The 21,668-nt window shown below is 50.6% G+C and overlaps 1 protein-coding gene and 1 non-coding gene across 2 annotated transcripts in view; both read right to left on the bottom strand.

Annotated features, from left to right (window-relative positions):
- The window catches only part of LOC144136366 (transforming protein p54/c-ets-1-like), a 131,296-nt gene that overhangs the window by 105,031 nt on the left and 4,597 nt on the right, over positions 1 to 21,668 (bottom strand). The window contains 1 exon segment of the mRNA XM_077668637.1: positions 4,488 to 4,677. Coding sequence (XP_077524763.1) covers positions 4,488 to 4,677 — 190 coding nt within the window.
- Positions 17,010 to 17,081, bottom strand: TRNAS-ACU (transfer RNA serine (anticodon ACU)). Its single transcript has one exon. It is a non-coding gene; the product is annotated as a tRNA-Ser (tRNA).

Raw genomic sequence — 21,668 nt, 5'->3', positions numbered from 1 at the left:
GTCTTCGATAGGGGCGCGGAACAGGGGCGGTAGGCGGTCAAGGCTGCGCTCTCGGAGCGCTTATGTGCTGTCCGACGACGCTCGCCCCCTCTCGCGGGAAGCAACGAGTATTATTCATCCCGCGAGGATGGCTCTCCGGCTGCCCTTCGCGCACAAGGCAATCCGGCTACAGCTCTCACGCGCTTCTGCCAGCTGCCCGCATGAGTTTTTGTATCCTTTGCTACAGTTCTGTGCAGTGTCGCCGGAAGCTGCAGGAGCAGCGCACGTCTGTTTTCACCTCGTAGGGGATCGACTGCAGACCCTTTTAATTCCTATGCAGTGATGAAAAACGCTGAAGTTGTTCAAGCAGAAACTTCCACACTGCCTTAGAGCGCTCTCGCAGGTTCAAAGAATTGCGAAACACCTTTTCTCATCGCAGTCTAAGAAGCACTGATATGTTTTAAAGTCTTGCGTTTTAATCCCTGAGTAGCGACCGAAATATGTGAAACGTGAAAAAAAGCAGCTTTTGGGACACATGGTCTCGAAGAGATGCGTACATTTGTAGTTCAACGGGATAGAAAGCTGAACAAGTTGGAGGTTGTTCATGACGAAATTTGTAGGCGCAGACTTTACAAGCATAGTGAAAAAGACTACAAAGAACACGCTTATATTTGTGGCGAAATGGCCTCCGCAACTGGTTCGGTACAACATACTGCCACCCGCCTCCGCTTGGTTGCGGCAGAAAAACTTCAGCCTTTGTAACACTGCACGGAATTACACAAACGGAACACAGATCTCACCCATCTTATTTAGTGCTGGAACACGGTTCGTGAACACCAACGGAAAAGATGGAGCCTCGTAGGATGCACGCGTGCCCGGGGAAAAACAGCGACCGTCGCTTAACCCATTCCTCACGGAGGCGGAAGACTCGAAGAAAGCTCATACAACCAAAGCTGCGCGTATAACGAAAGAGCGCGCGCAGAATATCTTGTCCAGAGATCTCGGAGGTTTATATTCAAACGGCGCGCAACGTTCGTTATGATAGATGGAGGCAGACGCTTTAGAGCATGTCCATTTGTCTTGCGGAGCAAATTGCGCAGACGCAAAAGAAAGACACGGGAGATCAATTACGTCTCTCACTGTCTACGTGCAAGCATTGGCTAGACGAACGAATAACGGCGAATGCGAACTTCTTCCCCGCAGTACCTGGCACCGCCGTATTCCATTTGGCACGACTCACAGCTATCACCGAAGCGTCGACGGCAGTCGCTCGTGCCAAGGCGCGCATTTTTTTGGCCACCTTAAAGGGAGCGGTTATTCGCTTCCCAAGAAACGGCACGCGTCGTTCCGGACACGTGTTGCCAGCTATAAACAATCTGCGCGTCAAGGTGAAATTCCCTGAGGGTCCGCTGATGACGTAACACCAGGTGCGAAACGGCACCCATGCGCAAAGGGAGAAAGATTGCGGGCGTAAACGAAGGGACTAATAATAACGAAGGCCAAGACTTTCTCCAGCTGCTACTCTCGTTTAACCCTGCTCGCAAGTGAGAGAAGGACGCGCTGCTGACGCTAGTAAACATTACACTTGCCAAAGGGTGCTGAAGGACACTGCGTTTTCGATGGCTAAGGTGTTTGCCTCCAGCACGGTTGGGTTAATGTTGTCCTGTTGCGACCGCGCGCTCGCCGTTAGGGACGTGAAATTCCGATACCGGTGATATGGTCGGATTGTAAACATGGCTACGTGCTCCGTATGCAAATCTAAGGCGAGTTCAAACAACTCTTACCTGCAAAACACAATACAGTGTCCGTCTGTGAACTGAGCTCTCGCTAGGTTCCAATTTTGTTCATTGGTACAAGTTTACGAAGTGATCTGTAAATGCGCACGTTAAAGAACCCCAGGTGGTCGAAATTTCCGGAGCCCTTCACTATGGCGTCTCTCATAGCCTCAGTCGCTTTGGGACGTTGAACCCCCATAAACCAAACCAAACTGAGCTGTAAATGCACATTGCAAACTGAAGCACGGTTGTTATTCATCTTTTGTCTTCTGGTGGAGAGAATCAGAACTACACACGCACTGTCTCTGTCCAGACGCGGATAACGCTACCCTGTCAGCCCTCATCTGCCCATTATTCTACGAAGGCCCTCTTTAGGCGTATACCAAATCCAAAGCCCTAGTAACGCCACCAGGAGCCAACCCAACGATGGCGGGTACGACTCAGCACAGGCGGTCCAAAAATAACCTCCTCTCGTTTATGTTTGCGTCCGTGTACAGGGAGGTGAATTACAGCTGTGGTCAGCCTTCATCGTAGAGACGTCAGAAGCAGGAGCTGCCCGGATGAACAACACGCCAGCCAAGGTCGAGAAAGCCCCCCCCCCCCTTCTTGATCAAGCGATGACACACGCGCCTAGTACGGAGGGTTACCGGGAGGCGCCACTATGGTCCACGCATACGACAGAGACCACATAGCCGCCGGCCTGCTATGTGTCACATCGCTGCGGGGCTTTCCTTGAAGGAAAACGAATCCTCTCGAAGGCGGTAGTCCAGTAGACCGCGCCAAGCGAGCAATCGGGAGGCAATAGACATAGTAGCCGTGCCGAATTAGTTCTTTCGATTCCACCTTCAATTTTCACATTTTCCCCTTGTGGGAAAATTAGCAGTAGCAGTAGAAATCGTCGCGAAAACACCAAACGCTGCCGTCGCCTCCATTCATAAGGAAAGAAACCGCCAGCCTTGTTCGATGTACAGAGGGTGACGAAAACAACGAAGGAAAATGTCGGAACACAAGGAGTTCAAAAGGGTTCGTTTGCGAGCACTGCCGGCAACGCCTTGACTTTCCTCATTACGTGCTTCGATGCACGCAGCGTGCAATGCCTGCGAACGGCGCCAAGCCTTTTTTACTGTTCTAGAACTTTTGCATCCTGACGGAGTGTAGCATTGAAACTGAGCACAGTTACCACGGTTGAGGCGCTTTCTTGAACACTAACTTTTCCGGTTACATGTCGCCACCTGGAGGCAAGTCAGACTTAATCATTTGTTATCGCAGATTCGCAGTAAACGTCTACGGCTCTATGGTTCTTCAGTACACCGCGAAGAAGAAATATGCATATGACATTAGGAAACGTATTGCCTCATCCGCATGAAAGCTTGCTTTTCCCGAAATTATCAGCTCGGCGCGTCCTGGTGTATTGCTGCCTCAGGTGGCACATGCCTTTCACAGCCCTGAGACAACGCGAGACATCAGCAGTACTGAGCAGAAAACTCGAGCCACCTCAAGAAGGCACGGCCGCGAGGATAGTTCTTTATTTAATTCGCTCCTAACGCTCTCGATGAAAACAGTGCGAGTGGCGAAAAATAAAAACAAAAAAGAAGTCAGAGACCGGTGACAGCAAGGGCGTTCCTTAGCTTTGTCTTCAGCTTTTCGAGCGAAGAAAAGAAAATAGCAAGCTGAGCTTAAAGTGGCGCGACCGAGTGAATAACGGCGCACCGGTGTGTCGTCGCAGTGTCGTAAGCACGCCCGGTTGGCAGTTGCTTGCGGCGACTATTAGTAGCGACGGCAACTCGGGGAGGACAAGGATGCGTCAACCTGTAAATTTGTCACCGATGCCCTTGATTATCCGCCGCAGCGCGCCTTGCTGACTTTGTTGCGCTCCGGTTTTTCACGCTGCTCTCGTGGCGAGAAATATCGATCCGCGCATGTGACATGTTTTCTCAGAGAGATGTTGACACGTCGAGATGACGGGCGCAGTTTTCTTTCGAAACACACGAAGCGGCAAACAGTTACTCAACTGCTAAACCAGGGGTGAATACGGAATGAAATACGGGCAGGACACGTGTACTACGTGCGCCTCTCGATTCTGTTGAACGAGGGAATTGCTACATGACCGAATAACTTGACTGCGCGAAGAAAGCATCATGTAGGAATCAGACTTGTCTGGCAAGACGTTCTCTGTTAACACTATTGGCTCATGTCAACCAGCTCCCTTTTCACCGCAGTCGCTGCAAGGCAAGAGGCAACATGCACGAAGCTAACATGTCGCAAACTGCCTTCAATGCGCACGCGAACTTTGACGCACGTTCGGAGCTGGTCGGTGAAAGTCAGATGCAGGGAGCGCAAGAATTTGTATCGTGAAACGCGAAGCGTGTGCACACCGCACATTTGGGCAATGCAGTTTACGCGCCGCTGTCTCGTAACTGAGATTTCCTGAAAAGCTGCGCCGTTCTATTCAGCACCGTGAACGGCAACAACAATTGCAGCTGGCTGTGACATAGACTGCGTATCGTTTAGGCGATATGCAGAAATTAGCTTGCTTTCGTCGAGGCGAGCTCAACAGGACTGTTGTTCTTATTCTTATTGGTTTATTTTGTTGATGGTAACCATTTTCTGAGTGGCGTAAGCTACGCACACGGTGCGCACTGTAATTTAAGCATTGAACTTCGCGTATGCGGACCAACAGCTCCACGACCTAGGCTGCGCATGCGCAGAAAGAAAGGGAGAGGGGGGACTCACCGAGGGAGCTCTCTTCGGAGAGGTCCGAGAGCGAGGGCACCTTCTGCATGGAGCCCAGAGAGCGCGGACCCGACGGAGGCAAGTCGTCGGGCAGCTCGCGCTTGATATTTTCGGGCGCGATTAGGGTCCCGCCGGACTCGCCGCCCATCAGGTCGCCCCGGGTGGGAAGGTCCAGCTGGAACTTGATTTGCTGCGAGACACACAGGGCGGCAAGGTCAGAGGTCAGGCGCTTTCTACGTACGGTATACGTATCATGACAACAAGGTGAAACTACGAGTTTCCTGGAGATTCTGAAGCCATGAGTGATCATAGTGAGCCCGAAAATGAAAGTATTTCTTAACAGTGTACAGCGCCAACAACAGACGAAAGGTGGACGGAAAGACACCAACAGAACAGATGCCAGACATTTTTTTTTTTTTTTTAGCCAGATGAAGAGACGAGATGTTGTCAACTACATACTTTTGCCACAGATAGTCGACGACACTCAGGCACCGAACAAGTTCCGCCCATTCAGTCGTCGTTTTCCCGTATACCTTCTTTTTTTATTTATTTTTCAAAAGTAATTCGCACAGCTTAACAAAAAGTGTTCTGCGTTTCTTGTCATCCTTAGTGATCCTCAACTGCGCTTATCCTGTTGTGTGAAGATTTCCAAACGCACCTGGGAATAGCCTGCTTATAATGAAAGCTTAGGGCAGAACATGATCCCAAAATGCACACTTCCGGCCATCCAGCGACATCCCCGAGTAAACACAACTTACTGTGATAAAGTATTCCCGATATTATCATTACATGTCGACTCTGGCTATTCGCGAGTTAGGTCATGACACTTCGTAAACGTATGTCACACTTCAGCTTCGTTTAACAGGTTCAGCGGTCACTGAGCACCATTCCACGAATACTTCGCGTAACTGGGACGAGAGTGCCGAGAACGGCTGCTGTAGCATGATACGGAGATGTGCCAGTTACATTCTCTAGACACAACTACAGAACTGGCTGGCAGCATACAGACGAAGTGAACACGACACAGCGCTGTACTCCTGAGCTTGCATTTTCGCCTGCTGCACCACTGTACATGACACGTACAGGGGCGATGGAAAGAAAGGCGAACAGCCTATGCGCTCCGCTGCTGGCATTTCTTGCTATCACGCTTTTACTTCGGTGGTAGCAAAAGGGCGCTAGAGTCGTCCATGATGCGTTCTGGGTCGACTCCACCGTATTTTTCTTTTACACCCAGGTAAAAGCGCGATCCAAAGAAATTTGAACAGCGAAGCCCGTAGGCGCCGCGTTGCTCGCGCTTCTTTCCATCGCGATAGCACGTGTTCATTGTATCGACTTCGGCACCTTCGAGGGCATACTTTTCTCAATGGTCAGATATGGCAGATATCCATGATAATGACTCTAGCGAAACAAAAGTCGACATTTGGTTCATATCGCTCTAAGTTATACTACACGACACTTTGTGTCACGTGGCTCCAGACGGCTACTGCGCACAGATAATGCTCTGAAAAAGAATGCTAGACGCGTCCCCTTAAGGGGCGTCTATGCCTGAGCTGCCTATTCGCAGACCCGCAATTTCGGTGTGGTATAGTTAACAGGTACCCGTCTGAAAACGTGCATCCACTTTGCCTCAGGTTGATAACCTAAGCCTTCCGAAGCCTATACGTAAGGCGAACAACCGAACATAGAGCACGAGACTCCAGGCAGCCTTCCCTCACTCTCTACTCCGCTCTTGCCACGACACTCTCCACCTTTCGAGTTTTTTTTTTTTTTTTTTGCTGCTGAGGTCTAGACTCCTCAAGGGCCGAAGGGAGCCATTTATTACGCTAGGAACGCTGAGCGCAGCAGCGCTCGCTAAAACCGACCCGACGGCTCGAAGACATCCATCAAACGCTCGATGGTGACACGCTACGCGATGCCTGTCGTGAGTGAGCCTCGCCGCTGGAAAAACAACTGCCGGCATCCTCTCTTCCTCTCCGCTGAATCCATCTTCAACCACAAACCGAGTGGCGCGCATGAGAGAGGGCATCACCGAAACCGGGAAAGGTAAAGCGAAAAGGGACGCGAAGAGCACGCAAAAAGCTTCCGCGCGAAATTTGTACGCTTGTCTACGCAGACGCGAGGAGAATACTACAGTGGCAGAAGCCAATCGCCCAGGGAAGCCTGCAGCGTCGCCCTCGACTTCAGTGCTCCAAGTGGTCCGTTCGTTATCAACCAGCGAAATATGTAGCGCTTCCTTCTTGCGTTCGTTTAGACGTGTCTATTTCTTCTGCTTCCCCTCTCGCTGTCTCCGCGGCAGTATGTGTGCGTAAGCGCTGCCGAAGTACAAACCAAGAAGGGGCCGCAGGGAGTAGAGTTTCCATGGTCCCACGATTCTCCTGACTCCCGTATATCGCGACAACTGGGGAGGAGAAGAACGCGGAATACGAAGAAGAAATAAAACTAAGAAGAGACGGAGAGAGATGGGTGCCGTCTTGTTTTCCCACGGCGACAGGTTGCTGCCTCGTGGTCGCCGCGGTACCAACGACCTCCGCCCGCTCGGTGGCGTTGGCGTCGTGCTTTTTGCCTCTTTTTCTTTCTTGTGCAACGCCAACTCACGTGCAAGGGCGACCAGTCTTGTCGCTTCATTAGGATTTAGTTATATATCCTCTCTTGTCCTTCTTAAAGTTCGTCTTGGAGCGCACATTTCTCCCGAGATTACGCTGCCCGTTACCGGATTCCGGGGCGCACTTTATTGTAGCCAGTCCTGTACTTGAAAGTGACAGTTAAAGCATGCTAGGAGATGTCGAGTGTACGGCAATGGCTGGGGAAAGGATTGAACTTTTTGTGAAAGACAAGGGTTCGTGACTTGACACTAATGGACACGATATATAGCGAATCGCATTATCAATAAATTAGAAATAAATTTTCAATTCAATGGTAATGATAGTTGGCATCGCATTCCCCCGACCAAGTCAGGAATTCACTGCCATTGTGGTACTCGTAATGTTAATTTTTGATTTGGTCAGTGACCGTAACTACTTCGTTTGGTAACACGCCACAAGCTCATCAAATCCTCGACGAAGTACACGAATACCGTTTTCACTTCCGCGCTGCAGTTGAAAATAACTTCTGGGTACTATTCATCCAGGGGAGACGCAAGTATACAGTCGAATCTCGTTTTAACGAAACGGTTTATAACGGAACAATGGCTATAACGAAGGAATGACGATTCCCCTTGGAGCCGCTGTCAACGCGGGCTATAACGAAGTAATTGTCGGACCCCTTCAACTTCGTTGTAAGGAGGTTGAAAAAATTTTGACACATGGAGAAGGTACGCTTGCTACTGACTTCATGTCTAGGAGTCATTCACTGAATTAACGCTCATAAAGAGTTTTCTTTTATATTCCCACTGCCTGCACATTATTCACCATCGACTTACAGTTATCAGTGCCGTTGTGAGGCAAACTTACCTCATCCGCTACTTAGAATGTCATAGAGGGCGCGCAGCGCTTAACGCATGCAGTTGGCCCGCGTATCGCGAACCATTTTCGTCGAAAGGGAGGAATTCGCGCGGGTTTCGTTTTGCCGGCGACGCTAAACGAGATGACGTACTTACTACAGTCGGCGGCGGCGAACGAGCAACGACTCCGTCTCTACGTCGCTGACGCGCAGGGAGCTCTTTGTGGCGTGAATGAACCAGTGACGGACTGCGTGCCAGGCGAGACACGAGCACGTCTGCCTGGGAGATGCGCAGCATGCTACAGGACGTTAATCCTGCATACCGAGATTACGGCTTTCGCCCGCTCACTGCGAGCACTGCGCGCCCTTCCAACGGGAGCTCTTCGCCTCGTTTTGAAGAAGTATTAACACCATGTTTTCGTTATGATGATGATAATGGTGGTGGTGATGATGATTGATTTTTATGGCTAAAGGCTATCTCCGGCGAAAGAGCGTCAAACAGATGGTTACTCAGGTACCTTTACAGGTTCTGATTTTTTTTTTTTTCAGACAACAGAGCGCAGGGCCGTTAGGAACGACAGGACGGGAGAGGATATGACAGGCTCTGTTTTCGGTAAATTATTACAGGCGCTGGTTTTCTTCCGTGCACTAGGACGTCAAAGGACAGTTCAAATGTGATGTGTACTCACAAAAATTACGACGTTTAAGCTCCGCCATAAAAGCAGACGCGGAGCGTCTTCCCCCCCCCCCCTTCTTTTTTCCTCTTTTCATTCATTTTCTTTCGCATTTATTACCCGTTACTAATCACAAACACACTACCGATAACGGTAATTGATTACAAGCACAATTACCGTTCACATGACCAATTAACAATCACTATCTAGCAGTGGCGTAGCCAGATATTTTGTTCGGGGGGGGGGGGGGGGGTTCATGTTGCAGCGCGGCCTCCTCATACAATTTGTGGAAGGATCAAACGTAACAATAATAACTGCATTGCGATTGCCATTGAGAATGTCATTTTGTATTAGATAACGCTACTCACTGTCTAGAGAAGTGAAATGTGTATTTTTTTAAATAAAAGAATGTATTCGTATGTCTTAACAATCGTGGCAGACATGATTATAAAACATAAAACTGAGCAAAGGACAAGACACAGGAGAGAAGCAAACAAGACGAGCTCGTCCTGTTTGCTTCCCTCGTGTGTCTTGTCCCCTGCTCAGTTTTGTCTTGTAATCAAGTCATACCAACTATCCCCTAACCGTTCACTCGTGGGAGACATAACTGATATCAATGCTTCCATGTTTTTGCGTACTTTATAAGTAAAGAAAATATCACACGAAGTCTACAACTATATCCGTCCGGAACCAGCAAAGCAGTGCATGCAGCTGATATGAAAAACATAAAGGCCGTGAAATTAGCACGTAGAGGACAAATATTTTAATGAATGTTTGTCGTTCAAGAACCTTTACATTTGCACATGTGCAACGGGCAGGCAAAAATCTCAATGACGCTGTCGTTGTGTACTGCGCAGCAGCAGCTGTCACCGGTCATGTATTGCGAGTAATTGCACCGAAATTTTAGTCGCAACAGCGAGCCATCGATAGGCCCTTGAAAGTATGTGCTAGGATGGGGCCCCTTGCGTTACATGACTCCAGGTGAATGGGCGTTGCCACGAAATCCAACCCGAAGTAGCAATGCTCGCGCCAAAATGTATTTCCTAGTCTGAAAGACACTGTAGGTGACAAAATCCAGAATGACTTTCGGCTCCGGTGGTTGTTTTGGTCAGCGGTGCATGACAGTTCGAAAAAAGTTCGGGGGGGGGGGGGGGGGGGGGGGGGCTAACTAACTGGGATTCTTTCCGACTGACGCCGGGCTTTCAGCAGAGCGCGCTCCCTGCGCCATCGCGTAGAACAGTGACGCTTCTTTCACTACTCCGCCGTCTGCCGCGAGGGCGCGTTACTTGTGGCGTTTTCTGCGATTCGCGGCAGGCGACAAAGCAGCCAATGCGTCATTGTTCTGGGAGCGCACGTGGCCCGTAGCGGTTCTGTGAACGTCCTTCTGAAGTCCCAGCTCGCTGAAACCGGAATATTAGGATAAAACCAGCGCTGCAAGCAGTTATCTAAATCCCACAGGGATACATCTACAGCTACGTCGTTTCTGAGGTCCTGCCTGCCGTTATCATCCACAAAGCAGAACATGAAAATTTGCCGTCTGCACTGATTTAGGCTAGCGGTCGACTGCGAGCGGGAATCGAGCTTTCTCCGCGTATGCGCAACGGTTCAATGGGCGACAAAAACAATAGAATGAACAGCTCTTGACAGCGATACGATACTCTTGCGTTGCGTTTCGTGGGAATTGCGCCGTTGGGATGCACTAACGTTATCACTGAAACGTGATGCACATACCAGCCAGATACAACAGCTGGAATGAGACAATTAGCGGGCAGTGATGCGGAAATCGGCGCTTGGAGGACACACAAATGTGCAACAAATGGTGGTGGAGGCCTCTCTACGGCGGAACGATAGCTGAATCGTAATGACTGCCCCGCTGATAGCTAAAGATCTAAACATCTAAAAAAAAGACCAGTCGCTCTCAGTAGGAAGAGATTCTACGGACATTGCCTACCAGGACTTGCGCGATAGACTATATGTTCGTATATGACATTTATCGAAGAACACTTTCTTGACATCCATGTTGTAACATCCGCCTAATTTGAAAGTTAGATTTTTTATGCATACTTTCGTTCACTTTTTAACCTGGATCGCGAAGGAAATCGAGCAAGCATTGTACACCAGACTTCAGCTCGTTAGTAGTCTATACATAGTAAGACCGACAAACTGACAACGATGAGAATACCTCCAGCACATATGTTCGCTACAAGCTCACATTATGACACAGGACGAATAACGCGGGCGCAAGGAGGAGAATTCAGCGACCAGGGTGAACAGAGTCGATGCTGGATTACCGCGCCCTCTCGTGGAGCTACCCGACGCGGTGGTGCAGTATAGCTTTGTTGTTCGGCTGTCGAACTCTATGTTCCGGGATCGAACGCTGGCAGCGGAGGGCGCAGTTTACCGATCGTTTAACCTCAGGTGATCGCTGCGAAATCCGGAGTCCTCCACTACAGTGCGATCCTCGCAATCCATGCGCAGTGTCGGGGCGTTAAACCTCGCATATATACAGCTCGGGTAATTCTGCAACCCTGCGTTCATGCTTTCGCGACATGGAGGTTGGAATACGAGCCTCTAGCTGCATTCTACGCTTTGCGTTGAGCGAGGCCGACTAGCACCCATCGGCGCTTACTGGAGCGGACACGAGATGATCGTTCGTCGACCAGCCCCGACGCCCAAAGGAAAGCCGAGAACGGAGGGCTGGAGAGGGGGGGGGGGGAGCGAAGGGACCGCACACGCGACGCGGCCACGGGATGAAAAATGTTCCCAGTCATCGGCGAAGAATTCCTTCCCACGCGCGTGTTGGCATACAAGTATAGTTGCCACTTTGCAAACACACGCAGCGTGCTCTCTGCCTGCCTCACAAGGCGTGGTGCGCCGAGACTTCACGCAGAGCTCGTCCCCGGACGCGTACCTGCGCGGAGCTCGCGAAGGTGAGTACTGCTCTTGGGATAACGCGAGGCGAAGGCGAAATAAATGAACTGATCCCACAAAGCTCAAGAAAAGTGCCGGTATACGTACAGCCAGCGCTTGGACCTCCCCTATGACAAACCCCACAAGTGCTTCTCCTTACCGTTTTGTTCTACCGATTATTCGCAACTTACCGGAGAAGCCGCGGTGGGACGGGTGGGCGAGCTATGTATTGGAAGTTCGCTGGGGCCTAACAACGTCTGCGGCTTTCATTGGCTGCTCTGTCTTGGGAGAGAAACTACGTGTCGCCTTCCAGCAGGTGCAGCACGTACACCATGAAGGATTGCGCTGCAACATAGTGGTGCTCCGGGCGGTCTTTGGCTCATCGTAACTGTACGAAGAGATTTACACAACAGCCAGCGAAAGATGAGTCATCCGGTTCGTTCTCACCGTAGGTCATCCACGCGACAAGACAAATGACGCCTTGTAAATCATGCAAGAGGCCGTGTCGCGGTGGCATTGTACTATGAACGGTACACAATATTCCACGTCAGCCATCTGCTGAATTATTTTTTCTTTTGGTGTTACGCCATGAGCTCGCGCGGAATGCACACGAAGCGGAATGGAAGACTGCGCGATTCATGCCGCGGAAGCTCGGCAAAACAGATTTTCGGTGATTCGCCCAGAGTTGTTTCGACATACGAAAATAGGTTTCATATACCCGCCCTCTGTTTTGTTCATGAGAAGCAACAAGGCTTAGTCAGTGTTTCTGAAAAGAATAGAAGCCACGCCGCGTCAGGGGGCCAAGCGCGCTCCATATCATTTCGAAAATGTAAATATACTGTGTAAATATAAAATGTAAATATACAGTCCGAAGCTGTGATAATTAGTCGTAAAGTGTGAAAAATGTGCACCACACGAGGCAGGCCATGGTTTAGAATGGGAAAACCTCGCTCAATAGTGCTGACTCACGTATCAGCGTATCAACAGTGTAAAAAAAAAAAAACTATTAGCTCTGTTGTCATATTTCGTGGAGAGTTCTTGGAACAGGCAGGTTACATTTGTTGTCGCCTCATTTCAAGCCAGATATAGTTACATAAAGTAAAAACAAGAAAAACGAGCCATCTACCAAATGTACTTCATAAGTCAAGTTTTTCTGCACCATTCTGTCACTTACAAGAGCGAGATGTTCTAAGAATTTCTTCTAGAGCACAAATAAAATCTCGTTATATTGGCGGCGACATGATGCGCCCCGCGCCATAACAAACGTTTGGCGAACTTTTGCGCAACCTACGCTCAACCTCCGAATCCTCACCTTAGCCTGTACACAGAGGGAATGACAACAGGAGAAGACAAGAAGACGATCATCACATCAAACGCCGAGGGCGAACAAAACGAAACAGCTGGATAAGACGTTGAATAACAGCGTATAAATCTTACCGCCAGCCCGCAACCACACTGGTCCCGTTCGCGGAAGAAACGAGGGCAATAAAAGACCCCCGATCTGCTTTGAACGCTGCTTCCGCTTTCCTGCTCGGTAAAGCTACGCGGAAACAGTGCGAGCAGCCATTGCCGCGGGCAGGTGCAAGCCGCCCTTACTTCAGCTCCCTCCCCGCCGCGGTGGGGTTCGAACCCGGCCGTCCTTGACAAGATGCAAACAGCTACAGAGCAGCGACCGATATAGAAGCGACCGCGAGCAAACAGGAGCACACGCAAGGAAAAAAAAAGGGGGGGGGGGGGCGCAGCTTAAGGGTCTGTCTGCGGACAGGGAATGAAAAGGTGAAGAAAGAAAAAAGGGGCGAGAGAAAGAGGGGAGTGCAGGGGGCAAATAAATAAAAAGGCAAGCAAGCCGCTTTCTCCATTCTTTCCTTTCTCACTGAAGCGAGCGTACAAAGCCCGTTCCGTAGACAAGAAGCGTGCAGAGTGGGTTTTGCCGGCGACCGTGGAAAGTGACGCCCTTTCATTCCAGCCCATTCCTTCCCCATTCTCCCGTATACACTCTCCACTTTTCCCGCTCGCTGCTCTTTTTTTTTTTCTTACTCGCTTTACACGGTGATCGCATTTTCTGCTTCATATTGAGTGCGGAACAAATGAACAAAGCAGGTACCGTGAATTTCGCTCCATAACGAGCGCTCGTTTGTCGGCGAGTGAATGGTACTTGCTCTTACTGGCTGGATATAAGGTAGAAAGGAGTGGGCTAGACAGGGCATCTCCGTGATCCATACGAGTGGTTCTAGACAGACTGCAATGCCCGTAAACCTTGCCGATGCCACACATTCACCTTTTGTTGCACGTGCGATCGCCTATGAGATTGAAATTATCTTGAGCGTGTACGAACGCGCTCACTGCGCCCCCCCTCCCTCCCCCACACACACACGCTTTCTTTAATTTTTCCCGCGCATAACCGAAGGATATTCGGTGCACCGAATTCCCTACGACGGCCGTTCACTATCTGCCCCTATTTTGCTGAGCTCGTGCCACCACTGCGGTTGTTAGTACCAGTCATGGCTCATAAGCAGCACTAGCGACCTCACTTGCAATCCATGTAAAATATGATTTTCAGGTGAATTCACGGGCGCCGTCCATGGGCGCAGTGGCTGGCATGCGCAGTGTACGCCGGAGCAGGTTTCGATAAGCGGATTAGCAAACGCCCAGGTTCTCGCAGCGCTTTCTGGTCCGAAACATGGTACCCGTAATGACATCGGTGCAAATTAACTATGTATAACTCAACGACATTCTGGCAGTAACAAGCTGCACTGACTATTATATTGAGACCGGCGCTTCTGTTACACATTCATAGCAGACGCTGGAGACGGGAAACTCGCTGGTATGTTCCCGCTGTTAAACGCATGCGCTTGCTTTTCGATGCATTTCATCGAACCTTCGTCATATTATTTTTGTATTTTCCCCCCCTAAAAATGCAGCTTACAAATTGCGAAGAACAACGCCACCGCAGTCAAAGAGACCGCATGCCTGCGCGAATTTCTCAAACGCGGGCCTCGCCAATCTCCATTCCCACGCGTATTTCTTCAGGGCCGTCGTCGTACACGAGTTGACGTAAACAGGGGCAGATTCTGGCTGGAAGGACGTGCGAAAAAAAAACAAAATTTCAATGTGAGATGAAGCAGATTCTCCCCGAAGGAGGGAGGTCGGAGATGAACCCAGATGAGAGTACCCCCGCGTGTATACCCTCCTTCTCCCTCTGCACGCTGGCTGCACCCGCCCATGCCGTAGCCCGCAAGGCGGGAGACACCAGCGGCTGCAAGACAGCCGGTGGCGCAGTGGTGCAGGAGAGAGTGAAAGGCGAGAGGGAAGAAGCGGGAAGGGGACCGAGACGGCGGCGTGCGACCTTTCACCCCGGACCGTGGGAACAACACCTGCAGCGCCCGCCGGCCCAGCCGTTTTCCACCATTCAGGGCCAATACCACGCTGGCAGGGTGTGTGTTAGCGGTGCGTGCGTGCGTGAGTGGACACGTTCCTATTCTGCGGGGGGAGCTCGCGTGTTCACGCACATCTGTGCGTGGCGCATAAGCCGCCGCCGCCTCCTTTACTAGCGCCAACTCGTGCTACTATGGGCGAAAACCGCGCCGTGTCCTATGCTCGCGATAAGTTCAGTGCGTGGTGGCTCGAATTTTTCCAGCCTCCCTCCTCCCCCCTTGCGTACGGTTTTTCTTCGGAGACCCCCCCTCCCGATCCTCCGCCTTCTTTTTGGCTGAAAAACGCGTTCCTTGGATTCGGGTGCGCGCGATCGTTAAAAAAACTTCACTGCATGCGTCAGCCCCGCAGCTTTCGGAGGGGCCTTCGCGGCAGCTGATGGCCCACCGGCTTGGATCTCCGAGCCAGGTGGGGCTCGCGGTGGTGATGGCGATTAATCTAAGGGGGATCCGGAATCGCCAGAAAGGATCAGCTGCGACGTCAAACGAAGCGAAGGACGCAAGCATCCTTTTAGGAGAACTTACATGAGGTTTGCGTAACTGGCTCTATTTCTTTGTTTTACTCATTTTTTTTCTAGAATGAAATTAGAACGAATGCTCGCTATAAAACATGTGATGAAACTTCTGTTTTTCGGTCAGTATTATTCAGTTGAAATCACCCCATCATAAGAGGTGCTCCAGAAAAAGTATCGACCCCCCATTCCCTTGTCTGCGATGCAGTTAAAGGATTCGCTGACGTAAAACCATCCCTATGACGCAAGCCCATAATGGCAAGGGGGAAGCGAGACTCAGGCCCGGGCATAATTTACGTTGTATTCGGTTCGGCGAGCGGCCTCATAAACTGACGCGACCGACGGCGTTAACTGCGCCAGCCAAACAAGGCCAGAAGGTCACGCGCTATAAGGGGAGATGCCTGGCGCGCATGCGCTATGCATATATATATATGCACACTTGACAAGATGAGAAACCGCGTGTACACGCGGACGGGGCAACAGGAGTTTTTTTTGTTTTTTTTTTAAGTTCCCGCCCTATGCCTATGCCGCTAGTGCGAGTGCTTTTCCGCGAAGTCAAGCGCGGCTGCCGAGTTTTATCAAGCCCGCGAGGCTGGACGGCCAGCCGCCATAAATTCACTCGAGTGGGTTTGTGTTGCAATGCTGGCGTTTCTACAGCGCTCGCTAGATCTGCGCTCGAGGGAAGGGAGAAGGAGTTAAAATGAGCAGACCACGGCGGACAGCGTGCTGCTACTTTTTTTCTTATTCGCTGTAAGGCGTGCCACAGTCGAGAGCGAATAAAACCTTAGGAGCCGATTTTTATAATTTGCCAATAAGTGGAGCATTATTAAGAGGTGCGTCAACTCCGTAGTCCGCTAACGCATTTTTGTCGGAATTACAGAAGATTTTGTTGCGTCGCTCCTTGAACCGTGACCGAATTTCTGAAAAAAAAAATAGCACAAAGGTCAATGTACCCTTTCGTTCCGCTTACTTCAGTTCATTCTGTTCGTTTTTGTTGTTGCGTTGCGTGGAACGTGCCTTGATACCACTAGCCGATCTGTTTCTCTCTTTTTTTACTAGAGGTGACACTTAAGCGAGTGCCTGCATGATACTTCCATCAACTCATATTACTGCTCTATTGTAAAGTTGGAAAGGTGTATAGAGTATTGATAAATAAGAAGACAGTAAAACGCGATGCGAGGCAGTGCTTATTAACTGAGTCAATAACAGTGATTACGGTGCTAGAAAGCAAGAACAGCTAAAGTGACTCCTCCAAATAAATTACCAGTACACGTAGACATGTTTATGTGAAACGAGCGTGTGAAATTGATAATAATAATAATAGTAATTGGTTTTTTGGGGGGGAAAGGAAATGGCGCAGTATCTGTCTCATATATCGTTGGACACCTGAACCGCGCCGTAAGGGAAGGGATAAAGGAGGGAGTGAAAGAAGAAAGGAGGAATAAGTGCCGTAGTGGAGGGCTCTGGAATAATTTCGACCACCTGGGGGTCTTTAACGTGCACTGACATCGCACAGCACACGGGCGCCTTAGCGTTTTTCCTCCATAAAAACGCAGCCGCCGCGGTCGGGTTCGAACCCGGGAACTCCCGATCAGTAGTCGAGCGCCCTAACCACTGAGCCACCGCGGCGGGGCTGTGAAATTGATGCCAAACACAAGAGCAAGCTGATGCCCCATTTGAAACTGCGTGGAGTTCGCGCTGATTGCCATACTCCGAGTCTCTTACTAAGGAGCACGAAGCTTTACCTTACTCGCTGAACAACCGCGATGCAGTCATGCTACGGGACCTCGTCTTGCGTTTAATCCGATTTATTGTGTTCTTGGCAATTAAATAAACTTAGCTCTGAACTGGTAAGCAGAGCGGCAACTTGGAGTGCTGAGCATTGTGAAGAGAATTTGTGAGCAACTGTTCGCGCCTACACAAGTCAGCTTCTAGCTATCGCTTAATGCTTTCGTATGCCCTAGTCGTACGAATAGACCGCTAGGTGGCTCTACGAGCATAGGGAGGATGGCGTGAAAAACAGCCAACAGTCAGCTCAGATGCTGAAAACAAATCACGGCGACAGTTACGTTTGAATCGCGGGGTCTCTCTAAAGACCGATAACGCTCTCTCTCATGTTAGTATGTAAATCATCCTTTTTTATACTTTGCCTGTCTAGAGCCGCGCAGCAAAAACGCAGGTAATCCCTCGATCAGTGAACCCCCAGAGAGAACTTGAATGGAGTCAGATGCTATCGCGAAGCAGCGCCAAGAACCTCCGCAGTCGCGACGGTGCTCAGTACCAAACTGCGTGGGAAAGAGAGAAATAGAGAGAGAGAGGGGGAGGAATTAAATAAGAAAGGGCATTCTCCTCCAGCAGCCGCAGTGTGGCGCCCACGACGGCGTCGAGTCCCTCCTGAACACGCGGGATAACAGCCGGAGACCACTGCGCCTAATGAGGGTTAATAGACTACAAACCGGTCGACGAAGACCCAGTCCGAGCAGGGGGCTTCTTCTATGCAGTTGCGTGGATCTGCTGACTCTCTCTCTCTCACCTCTCCGTACTCGGTACCCTTTCCCCTACTCTGTCTGTACAGAGCTCGCGCGTTGCCTGAGTGCGCCCGCAGAGCGAATTGAATAGCTGTTCCAGGAGGAGCGATGGCAACCGCGCTGACGTGGTCTCTCGCGGCGCGTTTGTCACTGGAAACATGGAGGCTGGGGAAGGGAAGTTAGGAGAGGGAAAAGGAAAGAGTGAAGGTACGCACTGCCCCCCACACGTCATGGCAGGGCTCCGCGGCGAGACCTCGCTGTGTGTGCTCCATGCAGCCATTCATGCAGCGTTGCACAATCCTTTTTTGGTGTCATTGATAACGCCGATGGTGGGATGTCCGCGATACGAGAGATAATTTGTGCCCTCGCAGGTGTTTCTGCGCGTGGAAGCAGCTTGCCTCGGTAACAGCCCCAAGTGGTCAGCCGCGTTGCTACTGCGAATGAACGCAGGACGGCCCGCGATAAGACACGTGTCGACAAGTTGTCGAGAGAAACCGACCCCAGCTGGACATATCTGGTCTCGAGAGGCGAACTTCCACGTCTGTTGTGCGCCCGCGTTGTAACTGCATGCAACAAACACATACCCAATTCCGCACTTTTGTATCTCACGTATTCTCTCTTCGAGTGTGTGAACTAGCTGCTCGAGCCTGCCGCCCCATTGATCTGAATGAACGACGCTAAACTGAATAAACAGCAGTGTGTGTGTGTGTGTGTGTGTGTGTGTGTGTGTGTGTGTGTGTGTGTGTGTGTGTGTGTGTGTGTGTGTGTGTGTGTGTGTGTGTGTGTGTGTGTGTGTGTGTGTGTGTGTGTGTGTGTGTGTGTGTGTGCGTGCGTGCGTGTGTGTGTGTGTGTGTGTGTGTGTGTGTGTGTGTGTGTGTGTGTGTGTGTGTGTGTGTGTGTGTGTGTGTGTGTGTGTGTGTGCGTGTGTGTGTGTGTGTGTGTGTTGAAATATATGCATAAAGCTTAGCTTACCGTAATGTGTCGTCCCTGAGGCCAAATCGTACAAGCGTTTTCGGTCATCACTACGCCGATATGCGGCTCGTAGGACAGCTACTAAACGTGTCGGCACAGCCAGAGCATGCGCATCGGGTCCGAATACAGACCTTATACAAATGACAACAAGAACAATTAACGGAAGCATTCCGCAATCCTGTCTTCGTATTACTTTGGCCTCATCATTGTTAGACTGAACGAACGTCGTTCGAAATCGAACAATGACGTTACACGTTTTCGCAATATATCAGTTATAGGCCAGCGACTAAACCAAAACACGCAAAACAAAATGCGGTTTATAAAAGCTAGGAGACAAAGAACTCTATTTAATCATAATGACTAGCACAATTGTGCGTCTCAAAGCTGCTATACTAAAGAGATACTTCGTAGTGGAGGACCTCCAATAGGCTCTGGCCATTTGAAGTTATCTGGCATACACCCAGATTTCTGTACAAGGGCGTTTTTGCATATCGCGTCTTTCGGCTGCCCAGGTCACGACCCGAACCCGCTCTAATAATAATAATTGGTTTTTGGGGAAAGGAAATGGCGCAGTATCTGTCTCATATATCGTTGGACACCTGAACCGCGCCGTAAGGGAAGGGATAAAGGAGGGCGTGAAAGAAGAAAGGAAGAGAGAGGTGCCGTAGTGGAGGGCTCCGGAATAATTCCGACCACCTGGGGATCTTTAACGTGCACTGACATCGCACAGCACACGGGCGCCTTAGCGTTTTTCCTCCATATAAACGCAGCCGCCGCGATCGGGTTCGAACCCGGGAACTCCGGATCAGTACCGAACCCGCTCTTGCTCAGCAGGAGGGCGCCATGTGCGTTGAGCTATCGCAGCGACGCCAAGCCAAGCAAGCAAGAGACGACTCGTCTTTCCGACCGGAGAGGAGCGTTTTCTGAAAAGCCGTTACTTCGAAAAGCGAGCTCGCCGCGGCAGAACCAGGTTCGCAAACGAGCCGAAAATAAGCACTGTAATTAGGGGCGCGGAGCCGCCCGCTTTCCCAAAAGATGCCAGTACGGCGCCAAAGTTCTCCTGCCACCGTAGGTCCCCTCCTCACACCTTGTGTCCTCTCCCCCCTCTACCACAGTGCCGCACCTACCCTCAGACCGTGCCGTTCGTAAAACTTGTGATTCGTATATACATTTCTTCCCTTGTCTTTGTTTCCAGTGAAACAACGTGGAAATAAGAACGGCTCGCGTATCTTGGAAAGCTGTCGCGCGTTGTCGTACACGAACGATAACGGATGGAGTCATCATCCCTGGGGCGTTTTTCTTTTCATCTTACGTTCCTTTTTCTTCTTTTTTACCTTCCGCAAAACACACACACACACACACACACACACACACACACACACACACACACACACACACACACACACACACACACACACACACACACACACACACACACACACACACACACACACACACACACACACACACACACACACACACACACACACACACACACACACACACACACACACACACACACTTGTGGCCCTGCAAGGCGACAACAGCCAGCGCGTGTTAACTGCCGCTGCTTGACGAATGCAGCCCGCGCGAGAAGCGAGGGAGGAAAGAAGCCTTAATGAGCGAGAGATGATGTGCAGGAGACGCTAAGCGCGCAGGATCTGGGGGATGGCACAAGGCGCGTTCATGCAGTTTTTTTTCTTCTAGCTGCCTGGTCGCAAACAGCACCAATAAATGAAAGCAATAAAAAATCACTAAAGTAGTGTCTAGGAAAAGAAGCGCACATGGGGGTGAGCAACAGTGCTGCGTTGAAGGGCGTGCGGAGGGTATAATGAACGACGGGCGACTCTGTCATCTTCCACCGGGAGACGCGCAGAGCTCCTCTCGGCTATCCCTCGCTGTACAGACGACAGGCAGACTGACGGGAGAAAGAAAAAGCATAGTAGGGACGAAAAAGAAGTAATTTAGGAAGAAAAGCGATGTGAGGTTGGGAGGAAGCAACAAAAGAGACGAGAGGAAACCAAAATGAGAACCCCACCGCCTGCAGGTCTAAAAACGCCGGCCCACCGGCAGGGAGGGAACGAAATAAGCAGAGAGAGAACGAAACTCAAGTGTTGGTGCACGGAAAAGGCTGTCTCGTTGCTCAGGACGAACGAACGGAACCGGCCGGAGCAGAAAGGAGCGGGGGGTGGGGGACAGTACGCTTGCAAGGTTGGGGGGGTTCACGAGGAGAGCAGGTAACAACAGGTGGGAAACCGAGTGCCGCTACCTACGGCGGCTAGGCGCAAGGAAGCGGCGGCAAGCAACGAAAGGCTCCCAAGACGAGAGTGGCACACCAGAAAAGAAGGCAAGCCGCTGAAGGGGGCTGAGGTGGCCAGCGACACGCAGTGAGAGAGTAGAATTGCCGCCGTCTGAGCACTGCTGCTACATCCACTACCCCACTTCTCCGGTTGTCAGGGAAGAAGAAAGACTACCGGCGCCAACTGCCGCGATAGAGGCCAGTCCGTTGGCTCATTTCTTCTTGGACTACCAACCATCTAACGAATGCGGGGAAGACCGGTCCATTAATTGGCAATATTGGAGAATGTAGTGGCATAAACGATCTTTCGAGGTGCAATTTAGTCGGAAAAATCGGCGACATGGACAGAATCTTACCACTTCGCTGGAGGAAGACTTAGATTGAAAAAACAAGCAACAGTGCTGAAGCTGATCCTCG

This window comes from Amblyomma americanum, chromosome 6 (assembly GCF_052857255.1).
Source record: "Amblyomma americanum isolate KBUSLIRL-KWMA chromosome 6, ASM5285725v1, whole genome shotgun sequence".
In the NCBI taxonomy this organism is placed as follows: Eukaryota; Metazoa; Arthropoda; class Arachnida; order Ixodida; family Ixodidae; genus Amblyomma; species Amblyomma americanum.
Note: the sequence above shows the minus strand (reverse complement) of the source record. Positions and strands in the feature narration are given on the sequence as shown.